The sequence below is a fragment of the Mchenga conophoros genome, linkage group LG19, assembly GCF_057382185.1.
Source record: "Mchenga conophoros isolate Kocher_MC1m ecotype Shallow Benthic linkage group LG19, M_conophoros_male_GT1.1, whole genome shotgun sequence".
Lineage (NCBI taxonomy): Eukaryota > Metazoa > Chordata > Actinopteri > Cichliformes > Cichlidae > Mchenga > Mchenga conophoros.
The window spans coordinates 26,532,761-26,559,385 of record NC_140544.1 but is presented as its reverse complement, the minus strand read 5'-3'; the positions used below and the strand labels follow the sequence as shown (position 1 = coordinate 26,559,385).

General features: G+C 39.3%; 1 protein-coding gene across 2 annotated transcripts; it reads left to right on the top strand.

Moving 5' to 3' along the window:
- Window positions 1-24,208, top strand: htr1d (5-hydroxytryptamine (serotonin) receptor 1D, G protein-coupled). Of its 2 annotated transcripts, none has more exons than XM_085257728.1 (2): window positions 1-532; window positions 22,150-24,208. In XM_085257728.1, the coding sequence occupies exon 2, from the start codon at window positions 23,044-23,046 to the stop codon at window positions 24,199-24,201; it is 1,158 nt and encodes a 385-aa protein (XP_085113854.1). In that variant the 5' UTR covers window positions 1-532; window positions 22,150-23,043; the 3' UTR covers window positions 24,202-24,208. The 2 variants fall into 2 exon arrangements, with proteins under 2 accessions (XP_085113854.1, XP_085113855.1); XM_085257729.1 differs by lacking the exon at window positions 1-532 and adding an exon at window positions 6,643-6,696.
- The last annotated feature ends 2,417 nt before the right edge of the window (window positions 24,209-26,625 follow it).

The following is a 26,625-nucleotide window of genomic DNA, read 5'->3' as shown; positions in this document are numbered from 1 at the left end:
TGACGTTTCTCTAATCTTCCCGGTGGAGAATCGTTCGCATCAGATCCAGGAAGTCCCCGTGTCTTCCACCGGGAGGGTTAATAATTACTGGAGACACCCCACAACGATCTGCATCCTTGCGCATACAACGAAGGTTCGCCGGTACAGCAGTTTTCACACTTTTCAGACATAGTGGGGATTTAACTCTGGTAATAAAAAAAAAGAGAGCAGCTTTGCCAGTGACTGTGAAGAAGTCGTTGAAAGTGTGAGAAAGTGTCAAATATCAGATTTGAACGCTGACCACACGACCGCCTTAACTGTGTTTATACCCACACGAAGGATCTGCCTTTCAGATAAGAGTTGAAGGACCCTCAGCGCGCACAGCAGCAACATCTACAGAAGCAGATGCACTTTTAGTATAACCAGTCTGAGTTCCGACTGTTTGTACTGGACGTGCGTAAATAAAGGACGCCTCCAAAGACATTCCGGGATAGCTTTTATTCTTTTCTCCAAAAACGAAAGACTGAATATCAACAGACGAAGAACATCCACGGTACGTTTTGTTGTCTTTCTTTCTTTCTTTCTTTCTTTCTTTCTTTCTTTCTTTCTTTCTTTCTTTCTTTCTTTCTTTCTTTCTTTCTTAACCTCTGGGTAGACCGGTGACTGTTTGTTACCAATACGCATGGATCTGAGTGCGCAGAGCCGATGATTCAAAGACATCTAGTAAAGTTTATGTTTCTAAGTACAAAAAGAACTAACACAAAGACACAAGTAAAAGGGGGTACGCAATAAAAATTTAACCGCTCAGCGGAGAATTCTAAAATAATATATACAAAAGATACGACGAAGTGTGATAAGGTCACTGGCGCAGTTTACGTCCCTTTAGGATTATTTTAAGCGACACGGTAGGAAATGAAGAAATTTAAAGTAGGCTACAATAAGGCAACAATATGCTATAGACTAAATATAGAAGTCCCTTTGAGAAACCAATGCGATCTTAACATGAGCGATAAGACGTAAGAGATGTGAGATGAGAAAAGAACAAAAAACAAAACGCACATGTAGAAAACCTGCATGAACCTGCATGAAGCTCCAGTGTGCCAAAAACGAATTCACAGGGCGAGTAAGCCTGATCTTGTCGGTCTCAGCTGAAGGTTGTTGCAGCGTTTAAAGGCAAAAAACACAGTTTTGTTCAGGGAAATCAAGAAAACCCCAAAGACCTTTTAGCTCCCTAATAAATATCATTGATGTTGCAGAGTTATTCTTTTTAAACAATGGTAGCATTTATTTGCTGGACCTGACTTCATTTATTTATTTATGTAGAACGCTCTTTAAAGCTTCTTAAGTACGAGGCTCAAACCTACAGATCTCATGTATTACAGAGCATACGCTGCAGTGGGGGGACACATATGAAAACATGTTGTACTTTGGTATCTGTAGAAGGTTTGAGCACGACATTTAAATTAATTTCCGCCTCAACAACTGTTAAGGTGGATTAGTGAGCAGCAAAGTCAATTAGTCAATTTCAAGTTGGAAAAATAGACCTGTGTGCTCTGTTGCAGTCCCCCCCCCCCCCCCCCCCCTTTATTAGAACACTGATGTGAGAGATGATAAACAAAACGAAAGAGATTCACCACCACAGCGTTCTGATGAAATGTGTCTTTCAGCACAGAATGTAGCCCCATTTCACCACAGAGAGACACTCTCACACATGTGGAGTTTCCACTCTCACGTTCACCCTCACACCATTTTCTCCCCCATCCCCTCACAGTCAAGCAGAAATGTGACACACACACACACACACACACCAGGAGACACACACAGACTCATCGGTGCACATACACCTTAACTATCAGGGTGTGACTGAAGATGAAGAACTGAATCCACCATCTATTTATAACCAGGCATTGCTTAATAACACTGAATAGAAAAACAGAAAAAATTGAAGATTATTATATTTTTAAATGAGTAGCTTTACCGTATTGTGATAAAAGATTTTTCTCCTATTATTTCAGGCAGGAGACGAGCACAGACGGGCACAGACAACTCATTTGCAGTTTTTTAGGCATTATATAAAATTCTGGTTTATCAGTTCATGTTGCACGAGTGCAGATGTTTAATCTCCTCTTAAATTTAGAGAATATAGAAATTCAAGAATCACTGGCTGCTTTATGCCTCACTTGTTGGAGTCACATTAATTTTTCACCTATAAAATATTGAGCTATAATATATTGTGAGGTATGAGGACTTAAGTGAACGTTGTTTGTTTTGTGTGTCAGTTTCAGGTTGAATATTTATTGTGGGAAGTAAATATGCCCCCTTTTTTTTAGCTTATAGTGGCATTTTGATGAATATTGTCTTTTCATGTATAACACAGGATAGAAGAGCGGGATGGGCATCTGCTTTGGCTTTAAACTTTAGCAAAACATCTCATATGCAGCCATCCGTGTTACTGTATAATTATGTGTTAGCTTAAAAATCATCCATGCACATTTTTATCAAGCTCTTGGAGCATCACTAGCTAAAGCTAGAGCTGATGAAACCAGTACATGTCATTTGATATGGCCACTGGATACAAATGAGAACTCTGTCTTTGTCTACCTCTGAGATCACGAGGTGAATGGTCCACCACTTTCAGTGTTAACTTTACATTTGCTGTGAAAGAATGTAAAGGTGTAGTAATGGTAACTAAGAGAGACAAGCCTTATTAAATGTTTAACTGTAAAATCTAGGATTATATAATGAAATGAAAGTCAGTAGAGAGGAACCCAGTGAGACGCCAACAGCTTATTTCTCTCAGCTTCTTCTTTCTGGCACAGGGATTACCAAAAGATATGGACAGCAAAGCACAGTAATGAAGTAAATGACTGAGTCTTCCAGTGCATGTGAGTAACCACCTGAAGGTAACTACTTCAGCTGCTTCCCAGAGCTGAACATTTGAGAACTATAGAGCTATGGTTCACACTTTTAGTATGTAATATAATGCAAACTTTATTGTCCCAACATGTACTTTTCCAAGACACAAAAACACTGGAAGCATAGTGTCATCCTTACATAGTTTGTTCTGCAGTCCACTGTACTGTGCAGCACAAGTGCTGGCTGACTAGCAGGATTACAGCTAAGCAGATGGTGCAGCAAGCAGTGTCTGTGAAGAAGAGTTCACCATTTGGCTCTAAAGCACTCCATCCTGAGAACATATTTTTGCTAAAACTCCTGCAAATGTCAGGGGAAGCTATGTTCATTTGATTATTGCTTCTCTACCAAAGAACTGTCAGTGCCAATGTAATGACTGCTACTGACTGTCTGTGCTATCACTCATCCATCTCATCTCAGGATGAGCCCTCATGCCTTAGTCATTAAGTAGCTCAACTTCTGACATAAAGGAGAGCTAACTACTGGCAGATAGAATGTATTTCCCAAGCACTGTGAGACACGATCAGTCAGTCTGATAGCAGGTCTCAGTGGAGCATAACTTACAGACCAATGCATTAATGCTCTAAGCATAATGAATTTGTCACTGTGTGAGTCCATCGACTGTATATAAAAGGAGAGCAGAGTACCTTACTGCAAATGTAGCAACTTGTCAATCACAAGGCTGCACAGTGCTTTATTGTCTTTGATTATCAAAAGCTGACAATAGCAGAAATAAAAACTATAGTAACACAATGATAAAGCTTTAATTGTATAGCACTTTTCAAAAAATAGTTACAAAGGTGTTTTACAGAACACATTAACTGACTCAGGGCTGTGGGGTGACACTATGACACCTGTCATAGTGTGAGAGACTGGATACGTACTACACGTGTCACCAATTTGTTACATGGTTAACACAGAGATAGACAACCTTTCATAATCACATTTACACCTACAGCCAATCTAACCCCACATGCATTGGGGTTAGATTACCCAGAGAGAGCCCACTCAGACAGTGGGAGAACATGTAAGCACTACACTGGGCAGCTGTGGCTACAATGTAGCTTGCCATCACCAGTGTGTGAATGTGTGTGTGAATGGGTGAATGACTGAATGTAGTGTAAAGCACTTTGGGGTCCTTAGGGACTGAGTAAAGCGCTATACAAATGCAGGCCATTTTACACAGAAGGCCCCGGACTGGATTCAAACTGGTATGCAGTTTGGTACTGGGTGACTGTACTAACCACCACACCATCATGGTGCCTGTTAAAAAAAGAAAACAACAAGAAAAATAAATAATACAAGGCTAGATAAAATATGTGAGTAATATGACAGGTATAAGACTTGAGACAAACAAAACTTATGGGGAGAGATTTTAGTGAAGCATTAAATCTCGTAATAATAAAATTAAATTTCAGCTGTGATCGGTGGAAAGGCCATCACAGCAGTCTTGATGACAGAAACGGGGAGTGCTGCTTGTCAAAGAGGGCTCCATTACATTAGGGTGGAAATGTTATTAAAAAACACACGCATGCACACACATGCACAAATATAGGCTATATTTAGCAGATATTTAATATCAGCTATATATTATTGCTGAATTACCAGCGAACCACTCAAAAGTGAAATATTACATATAATTAAACTACTAGTTTAATTATATTTTATTAGTAACACAAAACAGAGAACAGATCAGTTGGGAAAGCTGTAGGAACTGTCATCAGATACATAAATATGCAAAGTGAGTCAGCATGTTGTAAGCACAGTAATCTAAGTGTCATAGAGGTGTTATAGGAAACATTTTTATCTGATGGAAAAAATTACTCAGACAAACTGACTGATTTAGCAAAGCAGCTGATTGGTTTGAGAGATCACATTGTCTGATTGTTTTGCAGTAAATAAGACAACAATGTAAGGTGGTGAGTTAGCTGCTGCAGTATTTTAACTACAGACTATGTTTTTAAAAGCTGTGAAAAGTTTAAAGAAACAGACCCACAAGTCAAAATCAGGTGTTGATCTCTAAGAAGAAAAATGAGCAGACTTTGTTAGATAAAACGTGCCAGCTCACAGTCGCCATTCAAGCTAAAGAGTAGAATTGAATCATTTCATATTTGAGTTCTGTGATTTGCCAGGAAGGTATATAGTATTAATTCAATTCAATTTTATTTATATAGCGCCAAATCACAACAAAAGTCGCCTCAAGGCGCTTCATAGATACAGAGAAAAACCCAACAATCATATGACCCCCTATGAGCAAGCACTTTGGCGACAGTGGGAAGGAAAAACTCCCTTTTAACAGGAAGAAACCTCCGGCAGAACCAGACTCAGGGAGGGGCGGGGCCATCTGCTGCGACCGGTTGGGGTGAGAGAAGGAAGACAGGATAAAAGACATGCTGTGGAAGAGAGACAGAGGTTAATAACAGATATGATTCAATGCAGAGAGGTCTATTAACACATAGTGAGTGAGAAAGGTGACTGGAAAGGAAAAACTCAATGCATCATGGGAATCCCCGGCAGCCTACGTCTATTGCAGCATAACTAAGGGAGGATTCAGGGCCACCTGGTCCAGCCCTAACTGTATGCTTTAGCAAAGAGGAAAGTTTTAAGCCTAATCTTGAAAGTAGAGATAGTGTCTGTCTCCCGAATCCAAACTGGAAGCTGGTTCCACAGAAGAGGGGCCTGAAAACTGAAGGCTCTCCCTCCCATTCTACTTTTAAATACTCTAGGAACAACAAGTAGGCCTGCAGAGTGAGAGCGAAGTGCTCTAATAGGGTGATATGGTACTACAAGGTCATTAAGATGGGGCCTGATTATTTAAGACCTTATTAGAAACCTTGAATTGTAAGAACTCTTGGAAAAAAACAAGGTCCTAGGACTCTTATGCCATCATTAAAAGACCCTTACTCTTATAATACCTTTATTAATACTACTGCAGTAATAGTTTAAAAAAAAGCGAGGCTGAAGTGCAGAGCTAGTGTTGCATGTTATTGCATGAGCACCGAAACAGCTTCACATTCTTATACTGAGTTTAGTTAAACAAAAATGGCGGTCACACAATGAAGGTTACATACATTACACTTCTGTTCGTGCTTCCGCTCATTAAGTCCAGAAGAAGTGAACAAGTCACTGATCGCAGCGTGCAGCAAAAGGTTGAATGAACTGCACTCAGACAGTTTCAGGCTGAAATGGACTGCTGATGGCCTATAATGAAAACAGTTGTGAACACGCTGTTAGCAGTCCAGAAGACAGTGGTCCGTTGAGGATGTCATTTATGAAAATATGCAGTTTTCGATATTCGAATATATCAGGACCGCTCACCCAAATATTTTGTGAGAAAAAAAAACGTTTTCATAGAACTCTATACAGTCCTGTCATAAGCTAAGTACATCTCATTAATCAGTAGCTTGCAGAACCACCTTTAGCACCAATAACTTTTTCTGTATGACTTTCTCAGTCTTTTGAAATTGCTTCAGTTCATTGAGGTTTGCAGTCATTCAATTATGCACACTCTCTTGAGATCCCATCACAGCATCGTAATTATCCTGAACTCTGAACTTTAACTCGAACATTGTAGCACCTTAATTGTTTTGTTTGTGCATGGCATTGTCCTGTTGTGTGACCCAGTTTTGGCTAAGCTTTAGCTGTTGGACAGATTTCCTCATATTTGACTCTAGAATATTTTGCTGTACAGATGAGTTCTTTTTTGATTTAGGCACTGCAAAGAATCTGGGTCCTGTGGCTGCAAAACAAGCCCAAATCATCACCCCTCCGCCGCCGTGCTTGAGAATCGTTATACGGTATAAGGTGTGTTTATTTTTTGCTAAACATGGTGCAGTATATTATGACCAAACATCTCCACTTTAGTCTAACCTGTCCATACTGCCATGTTCTTTTTAGAGAGGCAAGGCTTTCGTTTGGAAACAAGCCATGCTTTTTTAGTGTCTTTCCAATTGTGCCGTCATGACCTTTAACATTTAACATACTAACTGGGGCCTGTAGAGTCTCAAACGTAACATTTGTTTTGTTTTAGTTTCTCTGAGTATTACACAGTCTGACCTTTGGATAAATTTGCTTTGATATCCACTCCTGTGAAGATTGTGGCACAAACCTGAATGGTCCAAACTACCAAGCTGCAAAAAACTTGTGCCTTTAGAGTAGGGCTGAACGATATATCGCATTTGCGATAATATCGCGACATGATCAAGTGCAATTTTCTAACCGCAAAGGCTGCGATTATACTGCGATTATAAGGCTGTCCAAATTACTACCATATCCCAGAATTCATAGCGCGGCCCAGCCAAACTCCAGTTTCCAGCAATGGCGGCCGCTACTAAGTTTTAAAATTACTCATACTAATCTTTCTGGGTCACAAAATAAACTTTTAACATATTTTCAGGCGAGAAAGTAGTTGTGTAAACATCAAATATCTGCTCGGTTTATCAAGATATCCCATATTTGCAAAAGTGCTTCAACGTTTTCAGAGGCGTCTGCTACCCAGCTCGAGGGTTACTGATGCGGCCGAGAACGGCACAACTCCCGGCACATCATTTTCAGATCACCGCGGAGTTTCGCTGCTCGGGTTAAACGTAATATATAAGTCACTTAGACAACCTAAAAATGTTATTGTTGGGCTTTTTTCAGTGTTTTGTTTGTTCGTGAGTAAATCGGTTTGGCTGAGATTAAAGTTATTAGATTAGATAAAATAAAACTTTATTAATCCCCCGGGTGGGTTCCTCCTTGGTTTTCACACAGCTGACTAAACGTCAAACAGAAAACTTATTAAACAGAAGTATGAGACAGTCGAGAATTTACACCAGTGTCTGGTTATATTTTAGATAGCAAGAAGCAGACGGCCGAGTTTATTAAACTCCACCGAGACAGCGGTGACGCTAATCAGAACTAGCCTTCTGATTCAGAAGGCTAGACCGTCCAATTTCACGCCTTTAAACTTTAAAGGCGTGTTTGTGTGTGTGTTTATACAATTGCTATTATGTTTGCACTTTATGTGTAATGTTACTGACTCCAGAGATCAGTAAGATGTGTGTATTTTTTATTTATTAGTTTTATTTATTTAATATTATTTTTTAATTGAATGACTGTCTAGTAGTTCACAGATGTCGAAAAACTGAGTGTGGTAAAGCCACTGATTTTTTTTATGTATATTTCTGCAATCTGCACATTGTACTGACTTTCATTTTAATGTTTACACCAGGGTTCCTTGTCAGCACTTTATGCTCAGATGTTTGTAAGCTAAAAATAAACTATTGTGTATGTTCAAATATACTGTTGTGATTGAAGAAGTTAAATAAAAATGTCAGTCATCAATTCATGCATCACCTCATGTCATCATAACAGAGGTCTGTCTTCCAGGAAAGAACAGTTTAAAATTAATGTAATATAGTATTGGCCATACTATATGATGTATTGCTTGTCTTTGTTTAATAATACAGAAGACAAAGACCTTAAAAAATAATCGCATATCGCATCGCAATCGCAATATTGGGGCAAAAAATCGCAATTAGATTATTTTCCATAATCGTTCAGCCCTACTTTAGAGAGGTGGTCACACTTGCTGATGATTAAAAAATACAGTGCATGTTACTAGCAGCACAATGCTACTACTTAACCTCTTAATTCCTAATTCCGAAGCACGAGTGGTGCACTTAGTGTTTCCAATTACTGCACAGAGAGCTGTGAAAACTTTCTTTTTCACATATTGGCTGACCTAACAGACACGTGTCCACATTTATTCAGATATTCTTCCTTACTACTTTGATTTATCAACTCCAGGATCCAATATGAGTCTTGTTTTGAGTTTACGTGCCGTGTTAGCTTTCTATTTCAGTTCCTCAGGTGTCAAAACATGAAAACAGCCAAATGGAAGTTAGAAGTAACAGTGCAGTTTGTTAAACTATGCTGAAAAAATCTATTTTCATTTCTACAGATAGAAGTTATTCTAAGTCAGTCTTCATTTCATGGTACGGGTCGCTTCTTTCATTAAATCCTCTTGTTAGTTTTCATGCTGCTGGGTTTTCGCTTTACACTGGAATTAAAGCAACCCAGAACATTAATGCTGTATCACTGGTAATCCTGCTGGATTTACAGGCGAGATTATTTGAAAGGGAACGCAATCAGTGTGAGATTTTTTTCACTCAGGAAATGACACGCCTCTGTCAGTCTGTCCTCTTTTTCTGTTTATCGTTTTCCACATCATTTCTCCAGCAGCGGAGACAACCCACCACGTTGTTTCAGGCCTTGCAATGTTGTTCAAGTTTTTTTTTTTTTTCATGATGATTTCTAACCTCAGTCACCCAAAGTTTATGTCTGTTTTCAGTCTGTTTTCCTGGCTCTCTTTCCAGGCCCTTGATTTCAAATATTTTCTGGTCTTGACTCTTTTGCTTTCCTCACTTCCTCCCGGCCTTGTATTTTTTTCATTGCTGTATCCCTCCTCCTTCAACTAATCTGCAGTCAGGCTGTCGGTATAATTAGAGCTGATTCCTAGGGTTGGGCCCTCCAGATGAAAGCTGTAATTTTAAACCATGAGAATTTGTCACTTGCTATGAAAATGACTGCAGGGGTCATGTTTGATTTCACAGAAAGCTGCACTCCCTGCTCTCACAGCAGCAACCTATCAGGCCATTAGTGGTCAGTGTTTCAAGATGGACTACTTCTTGAAAGATGTCTATTTCCGTTACTTCAGCAGCTCAGGGAAATAGTTAGCTCACATTATCTCAGAGCCTGTAATTTGCTGACTGAAAGCTTCTAAGTTAAAAATGTCAAACAAGCGTAACATAATACACTGTAGAAAAACAGTTTTTAGGTTCACTTAAAATTTTCCTTTTGCTTGAAATTTAAAAAGACAATTTAGGGTAGGAGGAGGACCAGAAAAGTTTAAATATTAGTAGTTTTACATGTTACTTGCTATAATAAAAATATTTTTAATGATATTCAAGCCATAATATGACTATAATAGCTCAAATAATGAAATTCTATGTGTTTTGGCTTCTACAGGGAAAATTCATTTTTGCATGTTAATAATGCAGAAATACAACAACAAGGGCAGACTGAATGCTTTAAATTTATTTATAGGTCCAAACCAATCTAATAGAATAGATCCAAACAGATATATGTGACAAGCATAATTTAAGAGAATTTCCAAGCTTTCTTGTACTTTGAATTTTTACTTAGATACAAACAAAATGTCATAGCAGTCCAAAATCAGCTGGAAGACGCTTACCTTTGACTTCTTTCAGCTGCTCACTTGCCACAAGTGATCACCCCAGTGGGTAGCTTGTACACAGAGATGCTCCTCCTGATGTAACCCCAAAGGGGAATTGTGCTTCTGGAGACACTTGCACCACTAAGCTTATGAAGAGAAAAAATCATATTAAGCAGAACTGAGTTCAACTGATGTGGCCCAATCCAAGTTGTAATGTTGCACCTTGGGAATGGCAAATTAATTTCCTGTCTTAATTCCCAAGTAACACAAAAAATGGGTCACATTAGCATTTATGTTAATTCACGTATTCCACAAAGTCCAGCTCAGCTGATAGCCTTCAACGTATCCAAATGTATCCTTTTAAAGATGCTTTAGCCTTCCCACAGGGCAAGCTGCAAGTCTGCAAGCTGCTTTGCAACCCCCCTTCCATTCAAGCTCTGCCTTTCATGCAGCTGCAGACTTAATCATTAGGTATCATATTCTGTGTGCAGATGAAATGGCAAAGAGGAGTGCTCTTCCTTTCGTGTGCATATGCGAAATGCAGAAGTTCAGGGAGGTAAAGCCAAATATAAACAAATAATATAAACAAACGCCTTAACGCCCACTCACATCCTGGGCCATTCGACCTCAATAAATCACATGATAGGGTGGGGCTAGGTTTCACAGTGGGTTCACCCAAAACCTTGGCTGATTGTGACCCACACCTGTTTTCACACCTTGGCTCGTGTGATTAGGTAGATAGAGACACTCCATAGGGCTTCAAATCTAGGAGTCTCCACCAACTGTGCTTAGAGCTGAAGAAGCTTCTTGGATGAGAGGTGAAACGTCTTCAAGAATACTTAAAGAAGTCCAGACGTTTTTCTTTTCAAGCTCCTTAGACAACGATGACCTGGATGTCTGAGAACCTTCACAGACACATTTTTTAATTTTTTGCTAACACGTGACTGAAATTTCACCACAAACACAGTATAATGGATAATCTTATACGGCATTAATATAATGATGAAAACACACAAACACACCTTCTCATGAGCAGGTGGCACTCCTGAGGCTAAAATCAACTCCATAAGATTGCATGTTTGAGACAGTTTTTCATTTGGAGAATAAACTTGGAATAAGACTGAAGATTTAATTGCGTTAATGTCATTTTGATATTTAAAGAAATGTTTTTGCAGATTTTTTTAAGTTTAATGATTTAGCTGAAAATGTGTTAATTGACACCATCTTTCTGTTAGAAATGTTACTCAAGTTTTGCTCAAAACTACTTCTAAATTAGATAGTCAAGATGTCAGACTATACTGATCCTTTTACTTACAAATAGGCTTACACACATATTTTCTGGGGTTCTGCAATGCTCTATGGATCCATCCAGTTTAATTGACAATAAAATCGATATGCCATCTCTGTGAGAGCTACAGCTGTCTGGGTTTACTCACCAACTAACCGTTACCGCTCCTTTTTAGGCGCACTCCGAAACCATTGTTTTGCTGTCAAAAAGTTTATTTTTCTGCTATTTTTAAACACACCACAACTTGACCATTAAAAAAACTTTATGTACATTATAGGCATGTGTTGAGAGGCTTAAAAAACAATGAAGAGTAAACAAAATGACAAGCTATAGTGTAATAAGAATGAAAGGGATTGCAGCTTTTGGATGAATACGTCTGTAACAAAGCAGCATCACAAAGTCTGAATTCAGTAAATCAGTAGTCACATAAAGTAACACGAAAATAAATCTTTTTTTTTGACATTAGGTGTAATGTAAACATTGTTTCCCTTGCTAAGTACTGTACATTACTATTTGTATTCTCTGTCATGTTTCCCATAGTATTAGGTTATACTTTAGTATTTGGAGTTATGGTCTATCTTTGGCTCTCTTTGCTTTTTTTGCCTCATCCATTTTTTGTCACTATAGGAAGACTAAACCTACTATAGGCTTTCATGTTGTCCTCTTCAGTATCAAACATCCGCTGTTGTCTCCTGGATGGATCGTTGATCCTAACCTCTGGTGAATCACTACCTCTTTACTTTTATGACTCATATACACAGTCTAACACAAAAGATAAAGATAAAAGCACTCCTGTTTGTCACCGTCAGGTGATATGAAATCCAGCTTTAGTACTTCCTCTTGCACTCTCTGTGTGTGTCTGTAACACACACACACACACACACACGCACACACACACACACACACACACACTGCAAATTATACTGTTGTTACAATTATCTAGACAATTTTATTTATTTCATTTTTTTTTATGCCCAAGGTAACAGGCAAAGTGAATAACACTGATTATCTCTTCATCCTGGCACCTGTTAGTGGGTGGGATACATTAGGGAGCAAGTGAACATTTTATCCTTTTGACAAGGGCCAAATTATGATGGTTGGATGACTGGGTCAGAGCTTCTCCAAAACTATAGCTCTTGTGGTGTGTTCCTGGTCTGCATTAGTCAGTACTTATCAAAAGTGGTCCAAAAGAGGAATGGTGAGGAACCAGTGACAGGGTCATGGGTGGCCAAGGCTTACTGATCCAAGATACAAGCTTTTGTAGTTCAAATTGCCCAAAAAGTTACTGCTGGTTCTGATAGAACGATGTCAGAATGCACAGAGTATTGCAGTTTGTTGTGTATAAGGCTGCATTGCTGCAGACCAGTCAGGGTCCCATCTGTCCACTACCAAAACCACCAACAATGGACATGTGAGCATCAGAACTGGACCATGGAGCAATGGAAGAAGGTGGCCTGATCTCATGAAGCATGTTTTACAACATGTGGATGTGTGTGTGTGTGTGTGTGTGTGTGTGTGTGTGTGTGTGTGTGTGTGTGTAGCTTACCTGGGGAAGTCTTGGTACCAGGATGCACTGTGGGAGAAAGACAAGCGTGCAAAGGCATTGTGAAACTTTGGGCAATATTCCGCTGGGAAGCCTTGGATCCTGCCATCCATGTGGATGTTACTGTGACACGTGCAACCTTTCTAAGCATTGTTGCAGACCAAGTGCACCCTTTCATGGAAACATTATTCTCTGATAGCCTCTTTTAGCAGGATAATGAGGCCTGCCACAAAGCAAAAATGGTTCAAGAATGGTTTGAAGAGGACAATAATGTACTTGAGGTGTTGACTTGACCTCAAAATTCCCCAGATCTCATTCCAATTGAGCGTCTATGGGATGTGCTGAACAAGCAAGTCTGTGGACTATGGGGGCTCCACTCCCCAACTTACAAAACTTAAAGGATCTGTTCCTAACATCTTTCTGCCGAATACGACAGCATACCTTCGGGGGTTGAGTGGAGCCCATGGGTCAGGCCTGTTTTGGCAGCAAAAGGGGGACCAACACATTATTAGGCTGGTGATCCTAATATTATGCCTCATTGTTGTGGCCAGACTGCTTTGAGCTGATAGAAAGGCAACAGTAGCTCAAATAATAATTTTTACAAAGTATTTAGAAGATTACACTGTGTGGTCTGTGAGCTAAGGACAGGAAACTGAGACTATAATTTACTTGGGCTGACCAAGATTGGGAAATTGATTGAAGATTGGAAAAGTGTTGCCTGATCTGGTGAGTTTCAGCCTCTGCTGCATCATTCACAGGGTAGGATCAAACTTTGGTATAAACAACATGAAAGCATCGAGCCATCCTGCTTTATATCAGTGTTATGTCATTGATGTGCAATCGACAAACCAAGTGTGTGACACTACCATGGAAATATATACCACACTCTCTGAGGAATGTTTCTGACACCCTACTGAATCAGTGCCACAAATTCAGTTAGTTCTGAAAGCAAAAGGGGATCCACCCTGGTACTAGCAAGGCTGGAGTATACATTAAACTATAGTAAATTATTTATATTCACAGGACATTAGCTTGTCTTTATAGCCAGGCACAGGTACTACCAGTGCACTTCACAAAATTCGAATATACCAAAAGTTTTCTCAGTCTCAGTGTTCCTCCTACAGCATCCTATAACATTTGCATTCTGATAATCTCTGCACCGTGTTATTTTTTTGGGCCAGCTTTCAATGAAGGGCATCTAAGCTGTCCCAGATTTACACTCGTCCTGTTCCACTTTCAAAGGGTCACGTACATTGTATTACTGGTGCGAAGACTGTCTGCGTGTTGATAAAGTTTATTTTGTGCAGAAATGAGGAGAGTACAAAAGTCAGAATTTTCTTTTTTAAACCAGTTTTATGAAGCTGCTATGCAGCCTGTTAAAACTAACCATTTGGATGCCTTTAATTTATAGGAATGAATTTTCTACCATCTGTCACTTTCCTTCTCAGCTACTGTAATATGTCCTGAAGTAGACACAGAAAACTATCACCATACCGCGGGTTAACCTCCTCTTCTTTCCACACTTTCTAGTCATTTTCTGGCACCACACACCTCTCTCTCTCTCTCTAAACACACACATACATACATATATATATATATATATATATATATATACATATATATATATATATACATATATACATATATATATATATATACATATATACATATATACATATATATATATATATACATATATATATATATATATATATATATATATATATATATATATATATACACATATATATATATATATATATACACATATATATATATATATATACATATATATATATATATACATACATATATATATATATATATATATATATATATATATATATATATATATATATATATATATATATATATATATATATCGTGTCCCACTGATCTATAACTCTGTTACTGTTCTGCACTAAGCTGCTAAAAGACAGTTTTTCCTTACACCTGTTGCAAAGAGGTGGCTCATATAGGAGATCACTGGATATGCATAAACAATTTTTGCCTGTGTGCTGACTATAATGATAGGAAACAGCATCCAAATGCATTGGCAGCACACGCTTGGCTAGAACACAGTTAAAAGGCAGTTCACCTACTCAGAGCAAATGAACAATGATTATTGTTTGAAGCCAGGCACGTAGGTTTGAGGAGTGAAATCGAGGAACATAAAATGTATATTTCTTGTATTTAAATTAATCAGGGAAGTTCTTAATTCATGCATTTATTCATTTTTGACTTTCATTATTGTGCACAAGAAAACACTGACTGATGCTAAATTATGAAATCTTTAACAACAAGTGCATAGCTGTTATGTGTACATCTTCTAGGTCTGTGTGTTTTTGTGTTCGTGTCATTGTGCCAGGAACTTAATAAATTTAACTGAGATCAGAATGGCGTTGTCTGATCTATTCAGAGATGGGCAGTAACGCGTTACTTGTAACGCGTTACTGTAATCTGATCACTTTTTTCAAGTAACGAGTAAAGTAAGGGATTACTATTGCAAAAATGGTAATTAGATTACCGTTACTTTCCCGTAGGAACGCTGCGTTACTGCATTACTAAAACCGTGATTTTTTGCGAGAATGTCTCACGACAGTGACGTAAGCGAGTGCGACGTTCGTGACAACAGCTGTGTGCAGATCAACAGTGGATCACATATCGATTGTGGGAGAGAGTATGAGCGTGCAGCGTTTAAAGCGTGGAAGTACTGACCTTACTTTGAGTTTGATTCCATAAAAAGTGACAAAAACATTAGCGTCCATTGTGCGTGGGAAGAAAACTTCTTTTTACAGCGAAAAAAACCCTAAACTTCCAAGCAAGCACCGAGTAGCTACGACGTAATGGGAAACTCACAGAGAAACTCGCGGATTCTTCCATTGACCGCGGCACACCTGCACCAGGGTAAACCTCCGCCTACCGCACTCCTGCTTTACAGGTGAAAATAGAGCAACAGGACCGCTGAGTCTTTGACTTTATTTATTTTCTGCTGTGTTTTACTTGCATCTATTTGAAAGACTGAGTGTAAACACAAAAAATATTTTATTTTATGTGCTGGAATGTGTAGAAAATAGGTTTAAATGTTAAACTAATTTATTCAAGTCAGAGAATGTTGCTTATAGTTTAATTTTTACTTGATGCATAAAGTTAAAAGATTAAAACTAATAAAACAAGTTAAAAAAGAGACTTTTCCATCTGATTACATTTTGTATGATGGATTATGTAGAAAAAGTAGAATTGGGCTGAAAGATCTATCACTTTATCACCTATTCAGGTTGTAAATCGTGTTTTAAAAAAGTAACTAAGTAACTAAGTAATTAATTACTTTTGAAAATAAGTAATCAGTAAAGTAACTGGATTACTTTTTTGGGGAAGTAATCAGTAATTAGTTACTGATTACTTTTTTCAAGTAACTTGACCAACACTGGATCTATTAGTACTGAGTACTGATACAGTAATGTAGCAACACTCAGCGACTACTCATGGGTCAGATCGTCAACATTGTGACAGGATTTGTGGCTGGTGCAATCCCACTGTAAGATGATTTCTACCCTTGAGAAGGTTTCTTATTTAAGAAATGTTATACTGATTTAATGTGTATTTGTGATGCAAAAATCAAAGTTACTTTTGGTTTTACTCATGCCAGCAGCAGTAGCTTAGCCATGCTTACTGTTTTCAGGTCATAGTAGCTGGTGTGATTATATCAACATTTGTAATCAAATTAGGCAATCTCTCATCTGAATGGTCTGGGAATAACTGTGGTTGCTGGACAGTTTCCATGCATGTCCTGCAGCAATAAACTTTACCGCTCCATCTGTGAAACCAAATGTCCACCTACGCCAGAACTGATAGTAAATGGTCTTTAAGCTCTGGTCTCTCGTCTAATGTAGTACGAGCAAGTCCAGAGGATTCACAACAATAGAGTGGACAGCAAATCTTCTACCCACTGCACGATCCAACCTGTTCCTTAAACCCAAATAAAGGTCTCTTTCAACCCAGTATCACAGCAGACATGTAACAGACAAGCCAAATGAAAGTAATCATGGGAAAGCATCTAAACAGACATTACTAACACATTTGCGTGTAAATACATATTAGCCACCTATCTTAATAGATTCTTGCATTGATGGATCCTAGAATGGACTTCATACCCTTCTTTGTCACTAGCGACTTCTTGGCCTTAAATATATCATCTGCCCCTGCTGGTACATATACGTCTGCATGCCTGTCCTTTTCACGACTTGGAGAGGCAAAGCTTGAAATTGAAATGGTGGACCTGGTCTGTTACATGCTTTGCGGTGACATTGGGTTGACTATTTCCAGCTATGTGCTCGGACAAGTTCAGTTCAATTCAATTCAGTTTTATTTATATAGCAACAAATCACAACACTCACCTCAAGGTGTTTTATATTGTAAGGTAAAGACAAGTAGTAGAAAGAAACCCGAACAATCTGACCACCCTCTATGAGCAATCACTTGGTATCAGTAGGCAGGAAAAACTTCCTTTTGACTGGAAGAAACCTCAGGGTAAAGGAGGGACATTCATCTGCTGGGCTAAGAGAGGGAGGCAGGACGAAAGAGACACAAGTACAAATTTGGTCATTGTCTAGAGTTCATGTGCGATGCACCTCTACAGATACTGCAGATGCTGTCTCAGAATGTATCATTTTACACCATCACTGGGTTCCCAGATGTCTTTCTCTGTTGGCATAAATTGAGAAAGACATAACCCTCATAAGCCCACCACACATTCAGGCACATAGCACATCCATGCTCACCTACCATTTAGTGCATGCTTGAGTAAACACTAGACATTAGCTGACAGCAAAGGTAGCAATGGCTCTGCCTCTTGGTTAAATCAATTTGTCTATCTACACTGGGCCATACGTCATATGCAGGCCTGCTGCATTTGGAGGGTATTACCCTTTCACCCAGACCAACAACCAGCCTGCCTCACATGCTGCAGCATCTGCTTGGACTTAACTCAAGCCTGAAATTAATAAATTTCTGATTTGTGAATGGCATGTGGAGCAATGGCTCCAACTGGGCAGAGATGCGGTATTGTGGGTGCTTCAGTTCTGCTTTTTGTCACACCCACATGAGTAATTTTAACTTTTTTTTTTGCTTTTTATTATTGCAATCTTGAGATGTTGTTCCCACTAAGTTTTTTAAAGGATGATAAATGCACATTTCAGCTTAGCATCAGGCCTTACTGCATTAGACCTTCAATTTCAAAGCCAGATGTAGACATAATCGCTTTCACACAAACAGTATAGAGCTAATTTTAGGCAAGGTCTGGTCTTGATTGAAAATCTTCCCCTCTTATCCATTCATTATGAATCTCATTAAGTCATTGTGCTGTAAACCAGGCCCTTAGGAGATAAGCTTTGTCCTTCACTTGTCTGATGTGTAAACAGATAAGCTGTTTAATCATCTATCATACATGCTACTAGCACATGTGTTTGTGAGTGTGTAGGTGTGGGGGTGACATTCACTAGAAACATATTAGAGTATAGCAGCTTGCATCAGGGATAAGTGAATGAATAATTCAGCGTTGTCCACAACAGTCTTATTGCAGCCTCACTCTGTGGTGCATTCAGTATTACAACACTAGGAGTAAGCGTCATTACCAGACACTCTCCGCACGAATCAGTCACTTCTGTGCTGATGCAATGAAGCACTGGGATGACTCCAAAGTAGTCATGCTGTGTGAGCTGTGTGATGTTTCACTCAGCACCTCTGACATATGTGCACATCGTGTTTTTTTTGGTGATATTTTATGTGTACTATGAATAACAATATCTTGAGCTACTCTCATACACAAGGATGACAGCGCTGTGTTTGTATGCACATCTGGGAATGAATCTCCACTCCTGTCTCTGTGTTAACCATGGTCACTGTTGTTGTTCTTCTTCACCGTGTTACTGTTTACGCTGCTGTGTGGACACTGAGTGATGATGATAGGCAGAATGCATATGCAGTAAAGCCAGAAGGAGCCATCCTAACGACTCAGTATGACGGTTTTAACAGTGGCTGCTTAGTTGTGGATCATGCATGAATCAGACCTAAAAAACAAAACAAAAATTTGATGTAACCCACTTGGATTTATAGCCAAGGCTTTTGTAAAAATTATTATTTTAGTTTTCTAATTATTAAGCAGCTGGCTTATGCTTGTAGCAACGCTCACCCTGGGGTTAAAAAACGAAAGGCAAAAATGTTCAAAACCAGCAAGTACTTACCTTCACAGTACCTTTTAATAAGGATTATTTTAAATGAAGCTGCAGTGAAGATTAGCAGGGCTTGGTTACCATTCCTTGTGTGTCTGACTCAGTTTTAGTAATAAGCTTGTATGTACAGTGAGTACTCTGTGCCCTTTTCTTGGCTGTTTAAGTGTACACGTCTTTGATGGAGGAAAGCCAGTAGTCGACTGACCTCTCAGCTATTCGAATGTCATGGTCCAGGTTTGGAGCAAAACAAAGCAAGCACGAAGAATTTGTATTGTATGATGTGAGGGAACTTTAAATAAATTATCTCAGTTTACACTAGCTGCCTTGGAGTGAAAGGAGGATCCCACAGGAGGAGATGAATGAAGTAACTACAGGCAAGAAGACTGATGACTACCCGGGCCCTGAAACGGGCTAAAGGGTTTGATCAATGAATGGATGAATTAAAACTCTTATACTTGCTAAGCAGTCCATAGGACACTTATAATGACAAAAAATGAACCACAGACCAATGAATATCAAAGCTGTCGCCACGTTTAATAGCGGTCACAGCAGAAAAATATAGAAGGTTAAGTCACTATAAGGAAGGGATGAGATGTCTTTGTCTTTAATTTAAAAAAGAAAAACAGTGGCAACTAATGTGGTTAGTACATGGTTATTAACAGTTGTTAACATGTTCACACATCTTTTCCACGTACTCTGACTAGTATTATTTTTATTTTTTAAAACAAAACTTTTAATACATTAATATATCTATGGTTTTGTACAGTAAATATACAGTAGAAAACAATTCATTTATTAAACTTACTCTTGCTAAGAAGGCATCACGGCTATGTCGCCTCACATCAACGCTAAGAGAATATCCATGATGTTGAATCAACTTTCATTTTGGAACTGTTACCGAACTATACTACGATTAGATGCTGAGACAAGGCTGCCAGCTGATGGTTATTTGCCATCAAAATAGTAGTCCTCATCCCCAACCAATCACTACAGATGGATCCCCCTCCCTGAGCTTGCTTCAGAGTTTTCTTCCTGTTTAATGGGAGTTTTTCCTTTCCACTGTTGCCAAGTGTTTGCTGTAGGGGATTGTGTGATTGTTGGGGTTTTTCTTTCTAATATTGTCTTTATCATACAATACACAGCACCTTGATTGTTGTTTCTTGTGTTGTTTAGATGTTTTAGGTTGTTTGAACTTTTTTTATTTTTTCATAGGGGTCTAACCAGCTACAGTAGTAAATCCGCAAGTACGCCATTCCACATAGCTAACTGTGACACATTTACTGTTGTGCTGCGGCATTCGTTGAAATGTTGTTAAAGAGACACCATCAGTTACAGGAAAGAGAAACTGATTAGTAATGTATTTTCCTATTTTCCCATCAGAGGTAGAAAGACACAACACAGGAACTTCAGATTAGAGTCAGCTGACCTTTATTGTCTCAGTGTTTGGATATGATTCACTTTGAGTCATGCTGCCTGTGGAGCTCTGTGGAAGTCAGCGCTGGTTGTTAGATACACCATTCTAGTCTTGTTTGGAACACCTTAATAAATATTAGATGCACTGCCAATAAATTTGGTCATTCGTGGTCCTCAGATGATGGTTGTTTTTAGCTAAATGTCTCAATAACAACTGGTTTGATTGTCCTGAAATTCGTGTTCATCTAATTTAATGAGTGAACAGTTTTTGTTTTACCTGATGGTTCTTAAGAAAACAGCACATATGAGAGCAAACACTGCAAAAACAAACCTTTATAAATTGTACTGAGGATGAATTATAAAAATGGTCATGGCCGCTTGAGAGTTTGCAAATGAATGCATCAAGACTGGTGAGACTGGCACCGAGACACCAAGAATGTTTCCTTTGCTACTTAATATGCCAATTTATTGTCACAGCCCAAGCACAATAATCCCTCTCAAGAGCCCAGCTGCCAATCAACACTTCACTTAATGGAGGTGATTTGTGGAGTTGTATCAGGAACAAACATACACTTGGAAATCGGTCTTAACAGCAATAATGTGCAAGCTGAAGGATGTGTTAAATGTGAAAAGGCAAACATTTGTAATTAGCGTGGCAAACGCAGTTGTTTGTTTTCCAGCCACCACATTCCTTAACGCTTCGAAATCACTTCAAAGCTGGTTGATGTGTGAAAAATGAAATCAACAAAATCCCTAAAAATAATTAACAACTTTGTAGACTTTGTTCTGCTAGTAACTCCTCTCCCTAATCATTTCATGTTTAAATGAATAAAACCCACTTCCCACACAAAACTCAGCTGAGATTTTACAATGTGGCTTTTTCACAGTACCTGACAAGAATAAAGATTTACATGACAATTTGCCACATACGCTATAAGTGGTAAGTAAATCATGCTGTTGCTCTTCAATAATAAATGAAAGCAAACGTGATACATGGATGGAAAGCTGGAGGGTTGTGATTAGCAGACATTTGAAGTTTTCGTTCCTTCTGGGACATAACGCCACTTTTCCACATTTCAGTTCCTATCTCTTTTGTTGTATTTGAAATTGAGTCAGCTTCCATCGTGTGATAATGTTCTGTTACTGTTGCCTGGAAGAAATATTTCCCTTTGTACCGCTACACTCCAATTTCCCATCTCCCTTCAGAGTAATGTGAATAAAAAAGTAAATACTTTAAAAAGTATTGACTTTTGAAGAAACTTTTTTCATTTTTTCCATGAAATATTCATTTGTGCTGCAATTATTGGAGAGAGAATATCGTTTTTATGTAGTTGTTGACAATTTAGTCTTACAACTACACAACAGGAGTGTGGGTGTTAATCCATGGATCAAGTCACGATACTCCTTTCAGAAATCACAGTTGAGTTTGCAGTTTATTCACATGCGGTGATTCCAGGTGGTTTGTCTGTGTATGTCTCTGTTCATATAAATAATATGGTGCACAGGATGATGCACTGCAAAATACAACATTTCTAATCATTTTTCTCTCATTTGTCTCACCTAGGAAGAAAATGCCTCGGAAGAAGCTGGATGAAAATCTGACAAAACCTCGCAATCTTTACGGACTCTACAAGTGAACATCTGTCTGACAGGCGATGCTGTGAGAAGAGAGATATGGATGTTGAAGAATTACCCATGAGCTACATTTATAAGTTTTTCCTTGGTTTGATGCTGATCCTGTAACTGTAGTGCTTTGGCTTCCCAACATCATTAGAAATAGGGAGCAAAGCCAAGTTACAGTCAGAACCTGACTAAGCTTTCTTGTGGACTTCAGAAAAGATAAGGGAGAGAGAGAGAGAGCAAGCAAACCTTTGTATCTGTTGTCATCATCTTCCTACGCACAGTTCCCCGGTTTGCTTTATTGAAAAGGAGGAGCCCATTAAAGCATTTGATAGATAGGAAAAGCTTGGTCTGAAGGTGTGGTTGCTGGCTGGCTGCTAGTTGGAGATGAGATAAGAGCGTGGGGAAACGAGAGAGACAAGACGTGCCTTTCTGACGGGAGATGAATACAAATTAGGATTTTGCCCTCCTGCAGCTACACCAGTTAAGCGAATCAATACTGAAGTGGAGAAATGGTCAAATTCGTCTCTGATTCATGCCAACTAATCATCAGTATCATTAGTTCTAAACCAAAACTGTGGAATGAGTTGTTTGCTAACGGTTAATATGAAATAATTCTTTTGAATAAAAGGGTTGATGAATTAAGGAGAGATCCGTGTACAAATGCGGTTTCAAAAAAGTTAGAAAAAAGAACATTAAAAGACGGACTTCTGGTCAAAACCATCAGTGCCACACCATCATGGCCTTTTTCAGTGTTACACCTGAACTGATCCGTGTACAGTTGTAGATTATAGATATGAGACTGGATTCAAAGCAGGTTTAACAGAGTGGAGGCGCGATGGAGCTGGACAACAGCTCACTGGACTACTTCATTAGAAACTTCACAGAGATTCCTAACACCACTACAGCACCACCCTGGAGCGAGGCCACACTCCTCGGTTTCCAGGTCTCTCTGTCTGCTCTGTTAGCCATTGTCACCTTGGCTACTGTCCTTTCAAATGCCTTTGTCATCGCCACCATCTTTCTGACCAGGAAGCTCCACACACCTGCCAACTTCCTAATTGGCTCCCTCGCCGTCACAGACCTGTTGGTTTCCATTTTAGTCATGCCAATTAGCATTGTGTACACTGTCAGCAAGACCTGGTCGCTGGGGCAGATTGTTTGTGACATCTGGCTGTCATCTGATATCACATTCTGCACCGCCTCCATCTTGCACCTGTGTGTAATTGCGCTGGATCGCTATTGGGCTATCACGCACGCGCTGGAGTACTCAAAGCGCCGCACCATGCGCCGTGCAGGGATCATGGTTGGGGTGGTGTGGGTGATATCTATATCGATTTCCATGCCTCCACTTTTCTGGCGGCAGGCCAAAGCCCATGAGGAGCTTACAGAGTGTATGGTGAATACAGATCAGATCTCTTACACCCTATACTCCACCTTCGGCGCCTTCTACGTTCCCACAGTGCTTCTCATCATCCTCTACGGTCGGATTTACGTTGCAGCCCGCTCTCGCATTTTTAAGACACCGTCGTCGTCTGGGAAGCGTTTCACCACAGCGCAGCTAATCCAGACCTCTGCAGGGTCCTCTCTCTGTTCTCTTAATTCCTCCTCCCACCACGAAGCACACCTACACTCTGGCAATGCGGGAGGTGTGGGAGGAGGAGGGGGAGGGTCACCTCTGTTCATGAACAGCGTGAAAGTCAAGCTGGCAGACAACGTGCTGGAGAGGAAACGTCTGTGTGCAGCACGGGAGAGGAAAGCAACCAAGACACTGGGCATCATCCTGGGCGCGTTCATTGTCTGTTGGCTTCCCTTCTTTGTTGGCACGCTTGTCATGGCGATATGCAAAGAGTGCTGGTTTGATCCAGTGCTGTTTGACATCTTTACATGGCTGGGATACCTGAACTCCCTCATCAACCCTGTCATCTACACCGTCTTCAACGACGAATTCAAGCAGGCTTTCCAAAAGCTCATCAAATTCAGACGGTGCTCCTGAAAAAAAGACAAGCGTGGATTAAAACTGGCATATCCAGTGAAAAAAAATGGAGCGAAAAAGGCAAAACAAAAACAATAGATAATAGTCAGAGTGGAACTACTGTGCAAAAATGTACCATGTTGATAAATGTGATTTTTTTAAAAATACATTAAATATCTGTGCATAGACCTTTAGATACCTACAGTATTTCAATTATAAAGACTTGTGCATGCATCCTACAAAAGACCCCCCCACCCCCACCTTTCCAGACATTGCGATGTGCCAGAATTCCCACACCTAAGACGAACTAAAAAAGAAGTTTGGGAAATCTATTTAATATGAGAGAGACATCATTGTTATTTCTTGGAGCAAGAAAAGCTTCTACACAGATAAGGACCAGAGTGACTGTTTGGAAGGAGCAAACTCTGAGCGACTGAATTCAATCGAGCCAAAAAAGAAAAGCCATGAAATGTATGTTGTCTTCATCTCTGTGTCACACTGTACGCTGCTTCTCCTATGTACTGTAAAGTTTCTGTGGAACAGTAAAGTACTTAGAAAGACTCCAACTTCTAAAGGCTCAGAAAAGCTTTGTCCATGTATGCAAGTGTGCATTAAATGTGTGTGCTGGTGGTGGGAGCTCTGTGCACGCGCATGTGAGTAAAGGTAGACGTGTTTGAAGAAGAAGTGAGGATTTTGAAAAGGAAACTGCATTTCAAGTCCAAATATTAATTCAGGTTTTTGTGATGGATTACACGTGCTTCATTTCCACCAAGGCATAATAGCTATAGTAGTCGTGCATGTATTTCCCCATTCATGTTTTAGAAACAAACAAATGAAAAACAGATCTGACATGTGATTTGACCATGACGAAACAGTAAAAAGATAAAATAAAAAGATGACTAAAAAAAACAACTTTTTATGCACACTCAAAAGAAATTCTGCCCAAAATAATGACTTGAACTAATTTGGTTATAACTTTGCTACGAGTACAATGTAAAACGTTACATTTAATGGAATCTGGTTAAATGAAATTTACTAAATTGGTATACATTCAGTTTATACCAAAAACGTTTTCCTTAACAAATAAGCAGCATCAGCATCATTGCTTCATGTTAACTGAGTGAATAAAATTAAAAAGTGTAAAAAATTCAACAATGAGGGATTTCCTTGTTGATAGATGTGAAATTATGTGACTCTACAGTTTTATATTCTGTTTATTTTGTAATTTATTGATGAACACAAATACAGGCCTGATTTCCATGACTGATTTGCAAACTTTTAGAGAATCCCTGAGCTCCCTACCATGAGGAACAGCACAAGGTGGACAGACTGCTGGCTATACACGTACATATTTGTGGTAGCTTCACTTTATCTCTAGATCAGTCTGACAATGATTGGATGAATCGCCCAGCGTAATGGACAGTCTTTGAAGATATTATGCTGAACCACCAGCTCAGACCCTTAAAATGAATATATTATTTATGTGCAATTTATTTGTTTACATTTCCTAAGTGTGCTTTTTGATACTTCAGCTCATTGTGCAGCAGAGTAAGGCTCTCTTACTGCGAAATGTATTTTTAATGAAATGCTTCTTTTTTTGTTGAGCTCAGCAAAGGCATCTCGATAATGGTGTACATTTTCCTCATTTTCTGTTATTTACATACTGTTACATGCTTGGACATTCATATATTTTTGACATGGATGAAGTTAAAAAAACATGAAAACAAAGAAAGGCAACCATATGTATTAGGTTTGAACCAGAATTGAGAAAAAATCTGATTTAAAAACTATTAACAATGTTTGGTTGTCAAAATGTTTCTTTTACTTTTTGCTGTTTGGCATTTTGGCATAGATTTCCATATGTGGTAATTACAGGTTGGGTTAGAGGAGGCAAGGCTTATAGGCTCCAGTTTCTCTTTAAAGATGTCAGATGAAGAGCAGCCAATCAGAATATCAGTCAGTCGGTCTTTAGCCTTGTGTCACTGGAGGCAAATATGTTGATTGTTGTTTGAAAAGCTTCAGTATCAGACTGAAGGTCGCCCCTGCTAAGACGGTACGGTGTTATCCTAATAACAAACCGTGGGTAACACAGGAAGTCAAAGCTGTCCTCAACATGAAGAAGAAGGCTTTCAGGAGCAAAGTGAAGGAGGAGATGAAGGCAGCACAGCGGGAGGTGAAACGCTGCCTGAGGGAAGCAAAGGACACCTACAGGAGGAAGGTGGAGCAGAAGTTGGAGAGGAACAATATGAGGGAGGTCTGGAATGGTGTGAAAACCATCACAGGCCACAACACCAAGAAAAGCACAGTGGGGGGGACTGTGGAGAAGGCAAACGAACTCAACAACTTCTTCAACAGGTTTGACCAGCCCACAACCCCCCCACCCTCACCTTCACTACAGAGTCCAATCCCCACTCTCCTACCTCCCTCGCTTCCCCCCCTTCCTGA

What these genes read in the sequence shown, in the direction of transcription:
- htr1d (XM_085257728.1), top strand. Translation starts at nt 23,044, where the DNA reads ATGGAGCTGGACAACAGCTCACTGGACTACTTCATTAGAAACTTCACA.